General features: G+C 33.7%; 2 protein-coding genes across 2 annotated transcripts in view; both read right to left on the bottom strand.

Annotated features, from left to right (window-relative positions):
- The window catches only part of LOC142334995 (uncharacterized), a 384,183-nt gene that overhangs the window by 317,653 nt on the left and 44,548 nt on the right, over nt 1–21,982 (bottom strand). The window contains exons 14-15 of the mRNA XM_075383322.1: nt 16,329–16,445; nt 15,893–15,949 (exon numbers count right to left, since the gene is read on the bottom strand). Coding sequence (XP_075239437.1) covers nt 15,893–15,949; nt 16,329–16,445 — 174 coding nt within the window. The remainder of the gene's footprint in view (nt 1–15,892; nt 15,950–16,328; nt 16,446–21,982) is intronic.
- On the bottom strand, nt 8,147–9,598 carry LOC142335453 (thiosulfate sulfurtransferase-like). Its single transcript, XM_075383959.1, has one exon. It carries the CDS (start codon nt 9,414–9,416, stop codon nt 8,268–8,270), a length of 1,149 nt encoding a protein of 382 aa, XP_075240074.1. The 5' UTR covers nt 9,417–9,598; the 3' UTR covers nt 8,147–8,267.

A 21,982-nucleotide genomic window follows, 5' to 3' on the forward strand; every position in this document is an offset into this window, starting at 1 on the left:
TCGGCCAAGCCGCCATCACGCTATCAAGCCGGATTTATTAACTTTGTTTTAGGTAGCAATAAATCCAGTCAACATTTACTGGCAGTGCCTATTACTACAAGTCATAGCCTTAATTCCCGACTTGAAGCGCTAAAAAAGAACAGGATGAACAGATATCCTTGTTTTGAAAAACTCTTATTTTTCTTATTTACTTATAAGTCTTTTCTACTTTTGTACTCTTTCTATAGTTATTAACGTTACTGGGGATATTAATGACGTATCTAACAAACTTAGGGTCATTCATTATGACTGTTCTAAAATGAAAGAAAATAAAATGTATGCTTTAACACATGTTTCTCCTTGCAAAATACACACGAAAACATTCAGATGGTTGATACACATGTAACATTTTATCAACGGTCTTATCGAACCTTTGTTAAAGCTCTTATGTGCAAAGTCACTGCAATGCTCATTCGTTATAATTGTGGTATGTTTTCCCATTCATCAATTGTACACAACGCTCCAATAATAACATACGATATTATTGTTTCACCCGAACAATGCCTAAATGCTAATAAAACTGGAAAAATTACTGTTACCGAATTTGACGATGATGACATGCAAAATTGACATAAAACATGGAATGAAAACTGTCTCCTATAAAAACCAGGGAGTTGATCTTGAAGGTGAATCATCAACATCTTGTGATAATCGTGGTCAAATTAAACATTTCTCTTTTGAAACCCTGATGCAAGAAACTGTACTCTATATTGATCTTAATGACAGAACTGTCTATAACAGTCAAGGACTAAAACTTCCTTGTGCCCTCTCAGAAGGAGGTTGTCATTCGACATCACTCGACCCCTTTGCACACAATTGGGAGGCACCGAAAAATTGTATAGTTACTAAAAGTTTTTCACAAAACGCAAAAATGCTAAAACATGAAAACGAACTTGGTAACGTACAGTATTTCATAGTGAGTGATGAAAAACCGGAGACGCCCTATGAAGGACCAGGAACGTATTCTCCTGCTGAAATGGACAAAAAAATATGAGTAATTGATGAAAAAGAAAAGGTGTGTGGAAAACCAGAATTTATTTAGAGAACAAATTTAGATTCTTTATATGTTTCTTATAGAGGCGGATTTAATATGAAGAGTGGCAAACCTTATAAAACAAAAACTCAACAATTTTTTCATAAACTTCGTGTTGAACCTGACAATAGCCTAGGTGTAAATGGGTTTAATAGGAAGCCTTCAGATGAACAGATCCGAACATCCGACAATGGTTTGTTGCATGGGAACACTTAGACAAAGACAAGTTAGACTATGATCTTAACCTTGCGGTAAAAATGGATTTTGTCATATATCATAATTACATGCAAATAAAACAAGCATGGAAAGGTTTGGTCATAGAGCAATGCGAACTTGATCGAACTCAAAAACAAATGATACTATTGCAGGCTATCCAAAACAATCGTTTAGCTGGATATATGTTAACCGGCAACCGCTCGATGTTCTTAGACACAGATGGTAGCATAGGTTGGCTGTACCACTGTCCAAAACGAAACTCACCACTTCAGGTTCTTGAGCAGTGTTATGATAGAATTCCTATTCATTATGATGGTAGGACATTGTTCGTCTACCCAATTACTCGACAAACCTACCCTTTTGCAAACGAAGTAGATTGTGTTGGAGGCTACAAAAATGCCTACCAATTAGATGTTGATAATGAAAATTCATGGTACCATTGGATGCCAGCACCTGTTCCTTTACAACCGCCAAAAATATTCTCTTCAAGAGTTATTAGTTCTATTCCAAAATTTACCGGTTACGAATCGCAACGTGCCGGAATTTACACACCAAATCAACTTAAATCGTTTTGGGACAACATCTTGCATTCGGAAGCTTCAAAATCTGTTTTGACAAAAATTTCAAGAGAAGTTCTAGAAGGAAGAAGCATAGACTATTTTCAAAAAGATATCTATGCGTCAGCAATGGGAATTAACAGACAAATTTATCTAGATTCTCTTCTTTCACCTACATTTTTTACAGACCAGTTCAAAGGCACTTTTGGAATCATCACTTTTTATCTGGAAAAAATTGGAGTTTATTTTGCTTGTTTCTTGTGCATAAAATTCTTAACTGATGTAATCGTAACAATCATAAGAGCGTTCGAAATCCACAAAATATCCAACAAAACAATGGGTTTTTGGATAATTCTATTAGGAGCAACATATAATCTTTGTATCTTATCGTTCTTTACACCGGTATTCTCTAACGAAACCAAACCGTCGGCCCCACAGAACAACAATCATTTTTTACCGCTTAGTAATTATCAACCTTACAGCACAATAGAAAAAACTTACAAATGCGTTGAGGATCAACCAAGAGAAAATAAAATTGATGAGCATTGTCATACAGAAAATAACAAAGCAGAATACCCAAGTCTGGCGTCACATCAACCACAACCACAAAATGATGCAACCATTCGAAGTGTGATGGCACCTCCTTAAAGCTGTGACTAAAAATCATCCTTTTTATAAAAAAATAATTTGTCTCAAAAATAATAAAAATTATTTGTATTAGACTCTTTAAGTTAGTTAATATCTTGTTTAGATACACCTCAAGGATGCTATGTTATGCGGCCCAAATTCATAAAACAGCCTAACGCTTTATTCATTCGATTTGGACAATACACCGGACAAATATTATCATCAAGTATTTCCGCCTTGAAAACGACTGTAACTATTAGAGTTGCATCTTTCTACTTCAGTGACATCATTGATCTGGATGTACCACATTCAAATTTTCAATACTTCTCATTGTTAAGAGCCCTGATTGATAACACAATTACTTTTGTAAACATTGGAATCGAATACGAAATTGTTTCAAAGCACCTGAAGAAAAATATTTCTAGATTTTGAATTCTCTTGTAAGTTCAACATTGAGAGACATGTATGAGTTTCTTTCTTTCTTTTTATTTCTTATAATCCAGTTTCAACTATGTAATCCCAACTAAGTTCATCTAGCTATTGCCTGCACTCTCCCCCTACTCCGATTTTACTACAGTGAATCCGACTGATATATTATCTATAAATATCAATCGTTGTCAATAATCCTGTTTTTAGAAATAATTGACACTCCTTTTTATCCTTTTTTTTAAAATTTAGTTTAATACCTATTTTGAAATGAAGAACACTAAGTTAATTAACAACTAAAACGCTTCCATTGATGTACTTTTTGTTTCAAGATAGACTTGTTACAATTTATCAAATAAAGAAAACCTTTGAAGAACAACACGGAGACATTTTCCCTCAAATTGTTATAAATTTTGAGTTTTTGGGACAGTTGGGAAAACGATACTGTGATTTTAACCCCTCATTCGTTGTATTGGAATTATTTCGTGTATTTAGCACAATTCGACCCCAATAGTTTGCCAAATGAGCTAGATCAGCAACATGATTCATTTAACTAATAGAAACTTACAAATCAGAATCGGAAACCACGATTTTGAGCTATTAGCCGTATACTATGTTTCCGCTATAAGTATAATGAATTTCGCAAAAAAACCCATGACAAATATTTACAGACTTTTAACTATTTTCATTACTCATCCTCAGTTCGCCGAATTCACCATTTTTCTAGCTTTCAAAGAGAACTCGGTATTTCAAGTACAACATCCAATCTACATTGCTTAGGTATCATTCTAAACTATGATATTTGCAGTTAACAATAAATTTGTAGAGTTACAAAAAATTCAACGATCTTTTGATGCATACCCAACTCCTGTACCTACTATGCTAGTAACGCTCAAAGAAATCCAAAGTGAAAAAATTTGCTTAATAAGTATTAATCCTCTCTCAGATCATTGGAAATTCTTCCTATTTATTCTAAAAAATCCAAACTGTGAACCTCACAATATTTATTTTGACATGCAAAAGACTGATTCTTGCCAAAACGATTCAATCCTTAAAGAGTTGGAAACTATTAACAATTAAAAGCAGCAATGATATTCTCATACCAAAACTGCCTTATAAAAATACAATTTTTTGAAAAATCATTTGTCATGACAAAAAGCAACAGAGTAATCCCACAATTAATACTCCATTTTGAATATTTAAACACTTGGACTGATGGAACCATTACCTTAACACCATCTTTCCCCTATTGGACATTCTTTATAAATATATCCCAAGCTTTAAATGGTTCTAAAATCCCTTTTAATTTAGATCTTCTATAATGCTGTTCCATTTGGTGAGCGCCTAGTCAAAGTAGAGTCCCTCGAGAGATCTTTCATTGAAACTTCCACAGCAGAGATTAAACCCTGTATAATTATACACTATACAGACTACGAGCGTGGATGTGAGGGTTCTACTCGAGTCACCATGGATATGATGCACTGGGAATTCTTTCTTGCACTCATTGATATCGAAGAGCATTTCCCAGTCAACTTGGGCGCTCTTCAGTAAAGTAATTTGCTTCACATAACTTTCTCTCCCCAAAAAAAATAATTTTTTTCCCTGCTCATTATTTCTTTTTTTTTCTAATCAATTTGTCCCTTTTCCCTCAATTTTTTCCAAATTGTTAAAAATAAAATGATTTTGTCCATTGGTAAGGAAAAAGTTAGAATTGTTAAAGCAGAAAGATGGTTTACTATCTGTTTTATACAATATAAAGCATGTATCAAAATAACTTATATGTTCCTAAGCACAGGTAGCATTAATCATTATTACATCTATTCAAACGAGAAACACTGGAATTTCTTTTTTGCTATTGCAGATCTAAAGGTAACTATCCCCAACGAACTTGAACTTCATGGATTAGAAGTCGCATACCCAGATCTCTCTGATTTATCCATATAATGGGAAACACTTTGAAAATATTATCTCTGCAACCACAAATTGACTCAACCCCAAAAATCGAATGTCCTATTTGTTACCTCCCTTGTCGTTAATTTAAAAAATTGCACAAAAACCCAAACGGTCAACCCCCCATTTTGCTTGCATTCCCTGTAGAAATGAATTATTTAAGTATTGGAACCAACCTAAATGCCCCATTTGCGTAACTCCCATTTATACAATCAGTCATTGCCATTATTTCCAGTGTGATTCTTGTCAAGAAATCAAAAAGTTATCCACTTGCCACAGCCACTTCAAAAGCCTACACCCTAAAAAATCAATTTGTTTGCAGTGTATGACTTGCACAACTACTAAATGCCCTTTATGCAAACAAACAATTGACCCAAACAACCCGTGGTAAAATCCTCAATTCAAAACTACGTTCACAAACTATCCAAAAAGTTTACCCCCACTTTACTTGATTTTTTATTAATGGCCCTTATGATTATTGCAGCAGCCTTCTCCTTCGTTTTAACCGTTTTCCTCGTAGTTGTAAGTATTCCTTTCAACTTTTTAATGTTCATAATTATATTAGTAATAGACCAAACAATAAAATCCCGAAATAATCGACAACCAAATCCTCCAACCGTGCCAGTCCCATAATTCCTCCCAATAACAATCTTTCAAAAATGAATACAATTGAGAAAGAAACCAATACTATAGAATCCAAACCGGTCTCATTAATTTGTTTATGCTGCAGACGTGAAACAATTGTTTTCAAGAAATTACACGAGAACCCCCCTAACGAACTACCCCACGTAATGTGTCTGCTCTGTTACCAATATGTTATAAAAGATATGGGTTATGATTTTTGTCCTAAATGCTCTAAATTTAATGTTATCTTTTCAATCTTTAACTGGTTTCAATGTGATATTTGCAAACAAACAAGATTTCAATATTCTGTTGCAAAAACGTTTCATCACAGTGATCATGAGCCCGTCAACTTTTGTAAATTTTGCGTAGAAGATTATAAATTATGCCCTCGTTGCGAAAAAACAATCACATAATCTAAAATGCGTGCAAGAACATCCAAAATTTTACTTCTTTCCCTAGTTTTATTTTTAATCCAATCGATATCCCTAATTCAATTCAGTTTTTACCAGGAGCAAGTCACCTCCTTCACCCTAGTTCTGCACTACTCATTGAATTGAAGGAAAACGAAAAACAAGAAACCAAAATTTCCGAGCTCAAAAGGAGGGTTAAAAAGCACAAAAAGCGACAATCAATGGATAAGGACGAACCAACTGAGGACGATATACAAGAGGTTCTTTTGATCGAAGACGATGGTAACAGACCGATGCCAAGCCCAGTCATTTTGTCTCCAGAATTCTTTAATAAATATAGCACAACATTATCGCCCTTTGCGATTAATTTTTTAGCATCCCATTATCGCCCTTTGCGATTAGTTTTATAAACTGTCTGAACTTGTAGTAACTCATTCATATGTCCCAAGCGCAATAAAATCATATACGATGCAGTATATTTCTTTCTTTTAATCATTTTCTTTTCTATCTTAAAATCGGGGTGAGCTGTAGTATTACGAGAGCCGTTACAAATGAACGGATAATTAATCCCGCATTAGAGCAAACGTATTTAGGCGCTAATTAACCATTCTTTCGCCGCGCGCTAAACAAACTCCTCGCTTATATCCAGGACAGAAACTGTACGTTGTTGAACGTGGGCGGCCTGTAAAACCACAGTTTCTTTTGATTTAAATTACTTCTGCTTTTGACAGTTGCAATGCAGATCTTTCCCCCCAAGTTCAATAAAGATGAAGCAGATTGCTTCAGGGGAAAAGACAATAGAGTCTCATAAAAAGCCCCCAAGAAAACCATAATTGTTGCGGTTTTAGAAGAGGGGAAAAGCAGAAAACAGGCGCCTACGAAATCAATAATTGATGCTCTCAGCTTTTTAGATTTTTATTATTTTTTGGAGTTTCAATAATTTTTCCGTGAGATAAAAAAGAGTTAATTCTCTTGCCTTCTCGGCCAATAGGAAAATTAAGAAGCACCTCACTATGAACGTGAGTTTGTGATTCGCTCCCTATCGGCCCAAACGGAGCTGAGAGGAATTAATTGTTTCTCTCAGCGAAGTGGGACGGAATAAAATTAGAGAGACAAATAACAGAGCCAACGACGAGCAGCAGACAACTGCTTCATTTTTCTTGCAAAATAAATTCCTAAATTTAAACAGAGAAATTTTTTTAAAGATTTCCAACTTAGCAAATTTTCCAACAGAACATACTTGTGAGAAATCGACTGGAAGAAGTTTCAACGACGCACTCAAATAACAACAACACAATCAAGTAACAGCTAAACCCGGTCTAATACTACTCAGTGTAAGCTTGTTCATTTAAACTATCTATTTAATTAATTGAACTTTTCAGCCCCCCAACTACTTTAAATTGAGACTTATAGCACAGACAGGTCTTAGGCATATATCTTTGCCTTCGATTTGTTATATCTTTTGTCAAGTTTGACTGGCATACATAAAGAGATCCCGTATTGTGTGATCTGTAGCAGCCTAGCCAAATTTGATAAAGCGCTTGAAATTAAAAAAAAATAGCCACTGATTCAAATGTCGAAAAGTTATTCGAAGACACTGTTTGCACGGATAATGCGGTGTTTTTTTTTTTAATTTTCATATATTGAGTTTTTGGATAGGGACTTATGGCATTTAGTTAATCGGAACCAAATTCTATTAGTTATAACGTCAATACAGCAATTTTTTGAAGCAAGTTCTTTGAATTCATTTAAATTCTCATCAGTGTACTTTTACCAAAATTATTCAGATTTGAAAAATAAATGACCATATCGAGATGCTATAGGAGAGGGGAGTCAGTTAATGACAGTAACCGCAAACATGAACGTAACATTTTGGTCAAAAGAGTTGCAGGAGTTTAGCTTTCTGCCTTTCTGTTTCTTCTGTTTGATTCTTTCTTTATTGAATGGAGCGAGAATGCTGCACTTTTAAAAAGCACTCATTGATGATTTAGATATTATATCTAAGAGACACAATGTCCGTACATGTCGTACGCGTGGTCTTAAACAAGAATTTATGGCGTTCAATCCAGGTGAAAGCGTACTATAATTTTTCAAAACTAAACGAACTAAAGCGTATACACCGAGAACTCCATTGCAGTTATGAATATAGCAGTTAAATTTGTTAAAAGTTGTCGGTCATCAAAGACGAAAAAAGAAATCAGGAATCTCTTAGGGTATGTTTGCTGTCCAAATTATTCAACCAACGTTGCTCTATATACAAAAAAGGCTTTATCAACTTTAATTGGTTCAAGACACACAGCCCGTATTCCTAAAGGAAACAACATTATGAGGTTCAGCTTCAATTAATGCGACAAACTAAAAATGCGAAGAATTAAAATTATGTCATTAATTATCGATAAGAGTTGTTTGATCTTGAATATAGCTCTCTGTATCTTCCTCAATTTCAGTCTCACTCTGATTCAACGTCTCTTCATCCTCCCCTGTAGGACCTAAATTTTCGGCCACTTCAGCCGTCGGCTTCAAGACCACAAGCAACTTCTTGTCCACCACTTTGGTCAGCTCCTCAAAACCCCCGTCGTATAAGCACAGCCGCATTTTACCTGCCAAGAACAGGGCGAGGGCGACTTTGGGTGACATCATACCTGTGTTACATAACAAAACAAGCTTGCTATCCGACATGACGTCAATGCCATGCTCGTTGAAAATCCTCCTCAACTCGCTCGGCTTTCGTGCGTTTCGGGTTTCGGGGTCGACTAGAATGTCGGTTGTTATGTTTACTGATCCTGCAATATGACCTGTGTGGAACCCTCGCAAGTTCTCAGCAACTCCCAGAAACTCGTCGCTAGATCGGGTATCAATAACTTGAAATGCCGAATGATAACTGGTTTTTGACGAATCATTAGTGTCCCCACTTGAGTTTGTTGCATTGACCGCGACCGTGGGATCGTCCGTGGCCACTAAATCATTAGAGGAGTTCGCTATACTTGAGCTATGTTGTTGTTTATGAGCCTCGCTTGATTTTTTCACGTGCTCTTTCATTTCATTCACACCTAAAACCATCGATTCCCGACGCTTCCATTGTCCAGCATTGTATTCCCGTTTCTGGGATTCGGTTGGTTGGTCGCTCGTTGGGTAGCCCTCCCTAACCCATTTATGGAGCCCGCCTTCCAAAATTGAAACCCGTCTGTGTGACAAAGCCTTGAACAAGAACCAGACTCGTGGGGTAGTATGCAATCCCGTATCACTGGAATCGTACAGTATAACATGGATGTCTGCCGCGATTCCGAAGTACCGAACGTAATCGTTAAAAGGACCAACAGCCGGTAGCATGTTGCTAATTTTACTAGTTTTATCCGTACATTGGGGAATGTTGAAAAAGTATGCGCCTTTTATGTGTAGCTGATCATACTGTTCCTTGCCAGAGGGACCGTCTGTGAAATAAGAACAGTCCAAAATCTGAATCCGTTTTTTCTTCCGGTCGCTAATAAGTTGGTCGTTTAGCCATTGACAAGTAACCAGGGTACTACCAGACATTTTCAACTTTTCTATTTAGATCTCTCAGCTATATAAGATTAATTAAACTGATGTTTGAGATGAATACGATATATAAGTACAAAATTACGCCAAACAGTTCTGTTTTTACGTTTTAAAATGCATCCAAGTTTAGATTTATACGACGCACGTTGAAAATGCTCATCAATAAAACATTACTTTTTTGTTTTTACTATGCAAGATGGTAAAATAATAATTCATCTTCAGGCTAGCTCGCATGACGTAAATCGTATTTTGAACGATCAATTAAACTTCTACAATGACGGATTTTACAAAGCTCTTTTATAGATCTTTTGGATATTTTTAATTGTTTTTTGAAGTGCTCTAAACTTCAAATTAAAACCAAAATTTAGCCTCAAATATCTTTTCAATTCTTTGTTCATGAGCTCTTGTTTTAAAATAAGTACTATCGTCTCTCCTATTGTAATTGAGCACAAAAAATTACATATTTATACTGTATAGATAAATTTACTTAAACTGTTTGTATCAACAACTCGGGCCAGCTCGAACAACACATCAAAATGAGAACTCAAATTGAATGATAAATACCCGAGAATATTAGTTTTCATCGCTAGAATTGTTGTTTTTTCATGCATTGCATCAATTTATGCACCACTTTAGGTGGCTGGAGGTACTGTTGAATAAAATAGGGCTGAAAAAAATTAGTCATGTCGAAAAAAACGAGAGGGCTATTATTAAAATTATTTTAGGCTGTGTAATTATTAAATCAGAGAAACTTCAAAAAAACAGGGCGCAAAATTTTGGAGGTAGTCCTACGGTTCGTACTAAAAAAATTGATGCCAAATTTCAAGTTTCTAAAAAAGAAAACGAATCGGATAATAACCCATATTTAGTATTAACTGGTTGTTACCGAATGAACCTATCGAGCTGGACCATCTAAATTTTGTAAAGCGTTATTTTTTTGTCCCGACTTTAGTGGGGGAGGAACTCTATACCGAACTCGTTTTTTTGCACAGTCATTTTTGCCGATCGATATATTCATCGTACAGGATTGTGAGTGGTATCATGAAAAAGCTTGTCAAAAGTAGAAATTCAAACTAGAAAAAGAATTTTTGGAATTTGTTTTTTTTTCCAAAGAGTGACGGAGGTTTAAATATTTGAAGATAGAAGAAAGTTGACAAATTGTTTGAGCTAAAGGTTTTTGCAAAATTTTCGGCTAAATTTTCGAAAATTCAACAAAATTTTACATAAAAAACAATATCAATTAAACCTATTTGGCCCATTTTGCCCAATTTAAGAGCTCATTGATATTTCTCGAAAATTGGTCCGGCTAAAAAATTTGATAGAATATTTTAAGTTTGACAATCATTAAAAAAGTCTTACAAATAATCAATTGATATTTTCACCGTTTCAATAGGAATAAACTTTGTCAAGTTGTACTGAGACTTTGTGAGGAATTATTCTAGTTGCTTTTTGAAATCAAGAAAATTCTTCAGTTGCACGAAAAACTAATCAAGAAAAACGAATCAGGTGCAAACAAGAATTGGTAAAATCTTTCTGGGCAACTAAGGCCTAGGAATATTGACAGACTGGGGTTTAGCCGACAGTGAAAAATGAGATTTAGCGTTCAGCTTGCTTGTGATTGGTCGACAAGTTTTGTTAGTCAAAATTTTAACATTTGGGTTAGCAGCTAAACGCTCTTGCGCGATCGATTCAATTAACGAAGGTTGACTTTCATTGGGTTCAATAGTGATAAGAATTGAAGACAAGCTATCTAGCAAAACAGAAAACTTCCATTTACTTTCCGAGTTAACAAAACTGTTGGCATCGATTGACCTAGTTTAACAGGTCTCAACAAATTAAATGCCACCAGTTTTTTTAAACAATTTAATCACAAGGATTCTGTACAAAATAACAAAATTACATTTTTCCTTGGTGAACTATAATCAGCTCCAAATAATTCTTGCGATTTTAAAATTCAACAAGAAAAAACTAGAGATGACAATTATTGTTTTTCCGAACAGTCTGACAGATGATGCAGATATAAAAACTGCTGAAAAAATTTTCTTTACTCAGATAAGGAATAACTGTACCTACGGTCCTCAGAAACATTTCTGCAGTTAACATTATTAATGGAAACTGATATTTACAAAAAAAGAGTAGTATACTTTCTGACATATTAAGATGTTCATGTGCCAAAAAAACTTTAGCCGTATTAATAGCCGAACAGTGATAGCAATGTCAGTGTGGATCTCATCGTTGAGTTTTGCAATGACAAAAGATTCGAGTTTTTTTGGGTCTGTCCTTTATTTAAAAATTGTATTTTTGAAATCAAAAATACCAGAACCTATTTTCGAATGTAATTTTGTAAATCTTCAGTTATAATGTGTTAGCTTCATACTCCAATAAAAACCAATGAGAAAATTTTGTGTTTCATGAGAAAAAGTCAAGACTTTCTTGTCTCCAAAAAACAGTATTCTTAAACTTTTAACAAATCTTCAGATTTGCCGGAATTTGATTCTTTCTGATTCGGTTTTTTGTATTCTTATGACAAAATATAATTATTCAAGTGTCAAACCCGGGTGCAAAAAGCATATGTTCTTTTGGCTTCAACACCGTTTGCAAAAAATTGGCCGCGAAATTTAGAGTTTTGTTTGTACGTAGTGTTAATGTGTACTTTTTTGACTTAGTTTCACTATTGACATGTACAGTTGGATTCCGAAGCAGTTGCATCTTAAACTATTTGCCATTTTTAGTTGAAAGCCTACTGTGGTAATGATTTAATGTTTTTAAAAAAATGTTTTGAGTTTTGCCACTTTCAATCTCAATTTAGCAGTTATTCAATGTGGTCTCTTTAAAAAGTGAACGCAATTTTTGCCAGTGAACTATAATCTTGTTTTAATTAATATCTTATTAAATATACTGGTTTTTTGGCGTTGATACTACGAGTTTTTACAAATATTTTTTGACATTTTCAATATTTCAAGGTTCTCTTTTGATGTTTGTCCTATCAACCTATTGATGGAACATTACTGAACAGTCACACGCTACATTAATTAGTTCGAAACAAAGTTTAGTTGTTTATTTTCAATAACTTTTGTGCCATTATAAGTTTCCACGCCGTTTCTTCGCAAAATTGAAAAGACTTTTCCATTTTTTCATTATTTGTTTTTTTGGGAGTCTTGTGAGATTCTAGATGATGACAGTTCACAATGGTTTCGTTTGACGATATAGATGTAGCCATTGAATTATTTCAGGCGGTAGTTATTTGTTAGTTATTTGTTTTCCTCACTTTCAGTTTACTTGTTTTCAGAAAGTGGAAACGTTTTTTCCAAATTTTCCTTTTTTGTTTTCTGTCTACTTGTTAATATTTCTCAATAAAGACAGGTCCCATATCTCTTCTGATGAACTGCTAGTCATTCTGTTTAGTTTACTTTTTATCTGATACTTTTTTGACTTCTGCATTGTGTTCTTTCAAAAAAAGAGGTTTTGTCGTGAGTAAGGCTTGTTGTCGTTATTTGAATTTTTTGTTGGACTTTTCTCTTAAACTCCTTAATGGCAGTTAACATCGACCCTACTAATTAATTATTATTTCATTTGTACAATGGTTAGAGCTAAAGAGATTTTTTAAATAGATAAAACAATTATTTTCGAACATTAATTTTTTTGAAAGTATTCTAGCACTTCCTCTTTTGGTGGACAATTAAGCCAAAAACGTGGTTGAGCGGGGTCGGAACCTTATGTGCGAGCGCACATAACCGAGCCTGCTTGTTTCTTTGACCACTCAAATAAAGCATTTTATGGTTTCCGTTGATAGCTTCTGTGATACTTTTTATCAAGTCTTAGAAAACTGAATTTCAATCTTATATGATAGCATACAAAATATGTGTTATAAAATTTTACACATAAATGTTCTGCTTTGAGAAACTTTGTTCTTATTCTGTATGAATTTATAAGATTTCGGTTAGAAATATTCTCTGTTCATAATAGATCGGAGTATTAGCTCACACCGGCCAAAGTTTGCAACACTTTGTGTCACCTTACAGATAATGATCGAGCAGATATATCAAAATCTCAAAAAAATCTTGGTATGCCTTTTTCTTATGATTTTAAGTTAGGTTTATTAGTTGATTTTTTTAAATGAAAAATTGAAGATGTCACTCTGACTAAATTATAAATTCGCATTGAAAGACCTTTCATTAAAGACCTTTCTTTGTCGGTGAACAAAGAAAAAACAATAAGGATGTATGATAGTGGCCAACATTTAGACTTCACAATGCAATTACTGTAATTGTTGAACTTCAAGTGAAGTTGGGTTCATCGTTCTAATCTGTTTAATTTTCCCAATCAAATTTGTCAAGCGTGGTCAAAGTAATGTTTTGGGTTTTATTTCCAGTCAAACGCTGTTAGTTTCCAGAATCAACTTGTGGTCAAGCGCAAAACATCATAGAAGTACTGGAGCCAAGTTATGGGGAGTAAATTGATATCCAAAATTTAGCAAATTAGAAAATAACTAAAATCGATGTCATGTCCCAAAAATGCTCGAAACGCATGAAAGGCATTATGGCCATTAGACAATTTAATCACTGTCCCCTTGACCCCAACAGATTTTGATTTACAAATATACAAAAAAAATTTAAAAAATAAATTCAGAACTTATTTTTGAATACAAGGCTCGATAAAAAACCAATGCAATCATTTGTTTTGTCAGAAAATCTTTTGACGAAAAATTGTCCTGAATTTCAGTTAGCACAAAAAACTTTTTTTGAGAAAACTTAGTTTCAAAAAATGACAGTTTGTCGGAATGAGGTAATTTTTATCATAACTTCTATCTTTAAGAAATGTTAAAAGTTCAGATTGAATGGCTTCTGGCTTGACTGGACTTTTTAGCTGAGCAGACTGTTTTTGATGTTTAGCGAGGTTATGTTTAGCGAATTACGATTTAAGCTTAACGAATTAAGTTTACACAAATTACAAGAGTAGCTGGGAACTGAGTTTGTTTATTTCGAATCTTTCTGAAAACGATGACCAAATGCCGACTGTTTTTTTTCTATGAATTGTTCAGGTAAATTGAAGCTCCCATTATTTTTCAATAAAACACTAACAAAAAAATAACAGGTACTTGAAGAAGGAGTTTTTACGTGTCAAGCGTTAGAAAGTTCTTAGATTAAACCGGGTTGACCAAACTTACCAACCAAAAAACGGACTAGAATCGTCCCTAAAGTCTATAAAAAACTCTGCTCAATGAACTTGCTGATTTGTAATTTTACATAATGTTGTCCATTTTATGGTTGATATGTTTATATAACGTTTATCAAAACGGTTCACAAGATATTAATAGCTTTTTCCTGACATTATGCTCAGTTTATACTTTATATATTACAATTTGGGACAATTTTATGGTTGATAAAGTCCCATTATCGCACTTTTTATGGTTTGTAATTTAGACATTTAATAAGTTCGAAATTGGGCTTGCAATTGATATAAAAAATAATCTAAAAAACTGGACATTTGAAATGACAGCCTTTTTAAGGAAAACATTCAATAATAAAACCGTCTATAAACATTTTTATATCATTTTATGGCAAGTACAGCACCATAGAATTGAAGTACAGAAGTTTGAAATCTCATGCACAGAAACGTTGTTTTGGAACTGTAGGTGGCCCTTAGGACCGTTTATCAGCTCAAGTCAAAAATTTTTATGATCATTGTATGCTTAGTGAGTTTCCATAAAACCACATTTGTCGTTTTATAATTGATAAGTTTCTTTTGTGGTGGTCAAACCGGGACAATTCTGAAGAAAAGTGTTAAGAAAACGGTAAATGAAGTTAGATTATTAGGCAAAGAGTCCCGGCGGTAACAAATCCAGGCAAAATATCTCGGCGGTTACAACAAAGATCCTTATGTGGTTCTTCCAGTAGAAATATTCTAAATTTTGACACTGTTGTGAACAAAACTAATCGTGGTCTCGGTTATGTTTACCATGTTACAAGTACAAAATATGTACGTAAACAAACATCTTATAGACTAGATAAAGTTAGGCTAAGTTTATCTTAACCGAGGTTAGGTAAACTTTTGTTAAGGTAAAATTAAGGTAACCGTTGCCTGTACTTTACCTTAATGAATTAAGGTAACAGTTTAACTTAACTATGTTAAGGTAAGTTTATCTTAACTTTCATTTTTGTAAAGAAGGAGATTAAAATTATGATGCAAGGAGATAGAACCCTGGCCTGCAAGTTAGAATTCTAACTTGCAGGTGAGGGCTCAATCTCCTTGCAATAAAATTTCAATGGTCAGATACTTGTCTTATCAGAGGTGGCTTCGAGCGCACCATGAGCTTCAAACACACTCTAATTTGATCAGAGGTCACTCCGTTCTGGGACGGTCTGATCAGAAATGATTTTGGTCTGGACCTCAACCTGGGAAGTCCAGAGACTCTGACACAAATTAATCCAATTTGTAAAGCAAAATCTGATCAATATTTATAGTGAGCTGACCTGCACATTCCCCAGCAACGCCAAATTGGTTCTCGTCTTCACAGGCTGTTGCATTTGCTAAAAAATAAATAGTTTTAAGCAATGAAATCAAGACTAGCAAATTAAACGAACTTCAACACAAGTAGATTGTACAAAAAGCTTTTGAATGCTTTATCCCTAAATGGAGGCTAAACTTAAAAACAACGTTGACTTCCCGCGCTTCAGAGCCGAAAGAAAAATTAATTTTTATTTTTTTCATGAATTTTTGCTGATACTGAAAAACATTAAAGCTGAAACAAAAGAGTTTTTTCTACCTTTCAGTTAACTGTGATGTGCAAACGATATGACACCAATAATATGTTTCAAACTACAATAGTGTCTCAACGTAATAATTATGCTCATAAAATGCTGCCCAATGACAGCAAATTATCTCTATTTAGCCCCACGATATACTTACGAGATGAGCAGACAGGCATGGATTCGGTGACTGTGGCGCAATCCACCTTCTCATAAGCATACTCCACTTTGTTGGCACCATTCAACTTGTAGCACACTTTGTCACCAAGGTCATTCACTGCAAACAAAATTAACTTACTGACTTATATCACAACTAAAAAGCCTTTAACAAAATCTATGCTCATTGCTGCTCCGACCCCACTTGTGTGAAGGAGGAACTATATACTCAAATGGGTTTTTTTTGTTCAGACAATTTTGGCCGATCGATATATTCATCGCAGAGAAACGTGAGTGGTGTCATTAAAAAGCTCGTCCAGCGTAGAATTCGAAACTAAAAAGATTTTTTTAATATTGTTTTTTTTCGAGGATTTATCGAGGATTGAAATATTGTGTGAACACGAGATATTTTGTTCACTTTTAGTGTACTTTTTCTTCAAATAAAGTTTTTTTACAAAAAAATTAATTCAAAATTACATTTCAGCCACAAACTGAATCAATTTTAAGTTCCTAATAGACGAAAGACGATAAAGAGATTAATTCTGGTCTCATAGGGAAGTTTACTATTAAAAAAATCGAATTCAATTTTTGAGCTCTTTTTTAAAGAAAAGTTTTCATGTTTTTTTTTGTTTTTTTAAGTCCCCTGGAAACTAGTTCCTTTTCAAATCGGGATTCCGTTAACTAAAAACCTGTTTACAGTCAAATGAATCCCAATGAACAAAATAATTCGTTTTCAAGTAATCGCTTGTGTTTTTTTTTGGCTTCGACTCTGAGTTTTCATAATTTTAAATGAATTTTTGATTTTCTTTTTGAGGTTTACTAAAACTTTGGAGTCCGATGGCATAGACTACTGGCATAGTCACTGACTAAATGTTCAATAGGTTTTATGATGAGCTTTCTGAGAACCTATCTAGAGCTTTCAGTGGACAGCTAATGGCTGTTAAGACTTCAAAAATGGTTTTCCGAGAACTTTTTTAACATTAACCGGTCATAGACTTATTTTTGTGAGTTCTAAGTCAATCTCGGTAAGGACAGGATCCCCTTCCTATCAACTGCAACCAAATTAATCTGGTTAGCGGTCTTATCTTCTAACTAATTTTTATATGGCTGCAATGCGTCAAGTTTTAAAAATAAAAAAAAATTGGATATTTTCGTATTATTGGTTCCTCTCGAAATCTTCTCACCTTATCCTGATTCTGATGTCTCAAACTTGCTCATAGAAGACGTTAAATGAATCATGGATACAATTTTCAGAGAAAAACTTATAGTTGAAATGGCTTCGACACTTTCTTTTCGCACTTTTTTTTTCAGAATTCTTGGTTTTTGCTGGTATTTGTTGTTGTTTCCATAGTCATAAGGCTTTTGGTGATGTTTTTTTGTTTACCTATGCATGACAAATATCCTCTTTCTCCAATGGAGGAATAGCAGAGCGTATTTATTGACTTCTGTTGAAAACTCTTGAACTAAATGGCTGTTAAGACTTTAAAAAAAGTACTTTTAGAGCGTTTTTTCTAACATTAATCGATATTAAAAACATATTTGTGATTTGTAAGTCAATTTCAAAAATGACGGGACCCCCTTATTTTGTGTTCCAAATCAGGCAAACGTAATCTAGATAGCGGTTTTATCCTCTAATTAGTGGTGTTATGACGTCGGTGCACGAGTTTTCATCATTCTTTCTTAACAATTTTGAATTTTTTATGTAATCATGGTTTTTTTTGGAATCTTTACACATTATTTTAATATCCATATTTTCATTGACTTAGAAAAGAGGTTCATCAGACAATACATACAGTTTTCAGTTAAATGAGCAAAAGAATCGTTTTCAAGGACTCGCTCATGTTTTTTTTGTCTTCTCCTCCGAGTATTGTAATTTTTAATGAATTTTTGATGTTGTTTTTCGAGGTTTTCCAAAATTTTTGGAGTCCTATGGAACACTTTTTTTAGACTGAAAATGCAATAATTTTGAAAGTGATCATTGAGTAATCCTATCTACTGCTTTGAGTTGACAGGTAATCACTGTTAAGACTTTAAAAAAATTTATCGAAAATTATTTTGAACAAATATTAAACTCATTTTTGTGAGCTGTAAGTCGGCACTGGTAATGACAGTTTTTTTTATGATAATGTTTTTTTTGTTTTCTTAAGTCCCCTGGAAACTAGTTCATTTTCAAATCGGGATTCCGTTAACTAAAAACCTGTTTACAGTCAAATGAATCCCAATGAACAAAATAATTCGTTTTCAAGTAATCGCTTGTGTTTCTTTTTGGCTTCGACTCTGAGTTTTCGTAATTTTAAATGAATTTTTGATTTTCTTTTTGATGTTTGCTAAAACGTTGGAGTCCGATGGCATAGACTACTGGCATAGTCACTGACTAAATGTTCAATAGGTTTTATGATGAGCTTTCTGAGAACCTATCTAGAGCTTTCAGTGGACAGCTAATGGCTGTTAAGACTTCAAAAATGGTTTTCCGAGAACTTTATTAACATTAACCAGTCATAGACTTATTTTTGTGAGTTCTAAGTCAGTCTCGGTAAGGACAGGATCCCCTTCCTATCAACTGCAACCAAAATTAATCTGGTTAGCGGTCTTATCTTCTAACTAATTTTTATATGGCTGCAATGCGTCAAGTTTTAAAAATAAAAAAAATTGGATATTTTCGTATTATTGGTTCCTCTCGAAATCTTATCACGTTAACCTGATTCTGATGTCTCAAACTTGCTCATAGAAGACGTTAAATGAATCATGGATACAATTTTCAGAGAAAAACTTATAGTTGAAATGGCTTCGACACTTTCTTCTCGCACTTTTTTTTTTACAGAATTCTTGGTTTTTGCTGGTATTTGTTGTTGTTTCCATAGTCATAAGGCTTTTGGTGATGTTTTTTTGTTTACCTATGCATGACAAATATCCTCTTTTTCCAATGGAGGCATAACAGAGCGTATTTATTGACTTCTGTTGAAAGCTCTTGAACTAAATGGCTGTTAAGACTTGAAAAAAAGTACTTTTAGAGAGTTTTTTCTAACATTAATCGATATTAAAAACATATTTGTGATTTGTAAGTCAATTTCAAAAATGACGGGACCCCCTTATTTTGTGCTCCAAATCAGGCAAACGTAATCTAATCTAGATAGCGGTTTTATCCTCTAATTAGTTGTGTTATGACCTCGGTGCACGAGTTTTCATCATTCTTTCTTAACAATTTTGAATTTTTTATGTAATCATGGTTTTTTTTGGAATCTTTACACATTATTTTAATATCCATATTTTCATTGACTTAGAAAAGAGGTTCATCAGACAATACATACAGTTTTCAGTTAAATGAACAAAAGAATCGTTTTCAAGGACGCGCTCATGTTTTTTTTTGTCTTCTCCTCCGAGTATTGTAATTTTTAATGAATTTTTGATGTTGTTTTTCGAGGTTTTCCAAAATTTTTGGAGTCCTATGGAACACTTTTTTTAGACTGAAAATGCAATAATTTTGAAAGTGATCATTGAGTAATCCTATCTACTGCTTTGAGTTGACAGGTAATCGCTGTTAAGACTTTAAAAAAATTTATCGAAAATTTTTTTGAACATATATTAAACTCATTTTTGTGAGCTGTAAGTTGGCACTGGTAATGACAGTAACCCCTCCTTTCTGCTGCAAACACAACTAATCTATTTAGCGTTTTTAACTATTTGTTTAATGACTTTGATGCCACAAGATTTCAAAAAATAAAAATTTTTCGATCTTTTCGTATTGTTGGTTCCTGTTGAAATCTTTCATATTATCCTTTATTGGTAGCTCCCATTGGTTTAAAGGAGACGCTTAATGGATTGAACACAAAGTTTTCAGATAAAAGCTTATGTTTTAAATGGCTTCGACACTTTCTTCTAGCACTTTTCTAATTTAATTTTGGATTTTGCCTGTATTTGTTCTTGTTTTCATAGTCATTGACTTATTGTAATGTCTTGTTGATGACACATGAAAAACAAACATCCTTGCTATCTCATAGACTCACAACTCAGCGTATTTGTTAGCTTCCGTTGACAGCTATTGAATTCAATGGCGTTGATACCATGGTTTTCTCAAACTTTCGTGGTTTTAATGTATTTGTTCATATTTGTTGATTTAAAGAAGTCAAAATGTTAACAAGAAGAATCCAAATGCTCAAATAAATTGAAAGTAGAACAGTTTTTGCATTTTTTATTTGCTTTGACACTATTCTCGCTCAATTTTTTCTTTGATTTTGCCGTTTTCGCCTGTTTCTTATATTCTTCATGTAGCCGCAAAAAACTCACCGGTCTCATAAGGTTGTGAATGAGGATTGAATAAATGAATTTGCCCAAAGCAGTCAGTTTATAGCGTATAGTCATAAAGTTTATGACATTGCACATTTTCAAAATTTTGGAGGACTTATCGATTTTTTCGGTTTTTGTTGTTCTTTTCGCCAACTTATTCTCATCAGTGAGAGGTCACATACAATTCCTTGTATTTTAAAAATTAACAGGTTTACTGGTATTATGACGTAACTGTTGTTTTGTTGATAGGACAATGGGCGTTTTTATAAAATTTATGTGAGTTGTGTATTTGTGTTTCTTTTTCTCTACCTTCAGCACAATCGCGTTAACAGATCCCAATGTTTTTCGAGTGTGGCCCAATTGAACTTATTTTTTCAGTCAAAATCATTTTAGCTGAAATATTGTAAATGGAAATTGAAATAAAAAACCCAATCTTCAGATAATAACCAAGGGTTTTAATGGCTTCAGTACTTTGTGTTTTCGCAATGTTTGTAATTTGTTGTTCGTAATTTTTTGAGTTTTTCTGCATCTTTAGTCCACTCCTATGGCTTATTCTAACCAAAGTCAGATTCTACTGGTTTCTTTTTGACGTTTTAGAAATTTTATTAAGAACTATTTCGTTAAAAGCCAATCATTTATAAGAATTTTGAAATTTTTGGTTTAAAAAATTTTGATTGATTTTTGAATTTCGCCTCCTTATTTCTTCTTTTCGTCAATTTGTTAACTAATCTCATTAAGGAACAGTCCCATCGGCTGTGTAGTTAGAAGAAAGAAAATTTTCGTAGTTAGGGTTTTGTCTGATTTTAATTTGACGTTGTTACTAGGTGATTTTAAATTTAGATACAAGGTTTGCCGTGAAATTATTGCTTTTGTTTTTGGTTGTTGTTGTTTTTTCACGTAATCTTTTCAGTGGCAGATCTGGTCGTAAAGAGGCATGGCATAATTTAATTCAATTATTATTGTGCAATAATTTTTTAAAACTCAAACATCTGTTTTTGATTATCTCTTTGTCAAAAATGTAAGTCAAAAGACAGTTAAGTAAAATATGTAGATGAGTGTGGGTCGGAACATCATGTGCGAACGCACAATAATGAGCCTCCTTATGTGATTGAAAAATGTTCAAAAATTTCTAAAATCAACTTTTTATATATAAAACAGTATGTCATATTTACGGCGGTTTTCCCAAATTAGCAACAAACAACGCGAAGCAAAAAGTGTTCAGCGGAAAAATTATCCAATCTCATCTGGGGTACTGAAATTGTGTACATCATATGTTCTCTCTCCTGTTTGCCAGAATCTTTAAATTTTAAAAGTATTTGAAAAAACGCAAAGAAAGCTACTATTGTAACTTGAATCTTTGTAATGGTAACTGCT

The sequence above is a fragment of the Convolutriloba macropyga genome, chromosome 2 (assembly GCF_964194025.1).
Source record: "Convolutriloba macropyga chromosome 2, txConMacr16.3, whole genome shotgun sequence".
Classification (NCBI taxonomy): Eukaryota; Metazoa; Xenacoelomorpha; order Acoela; family Convolutidae; genus Convolutriloba; species Convolutriloba macropyga.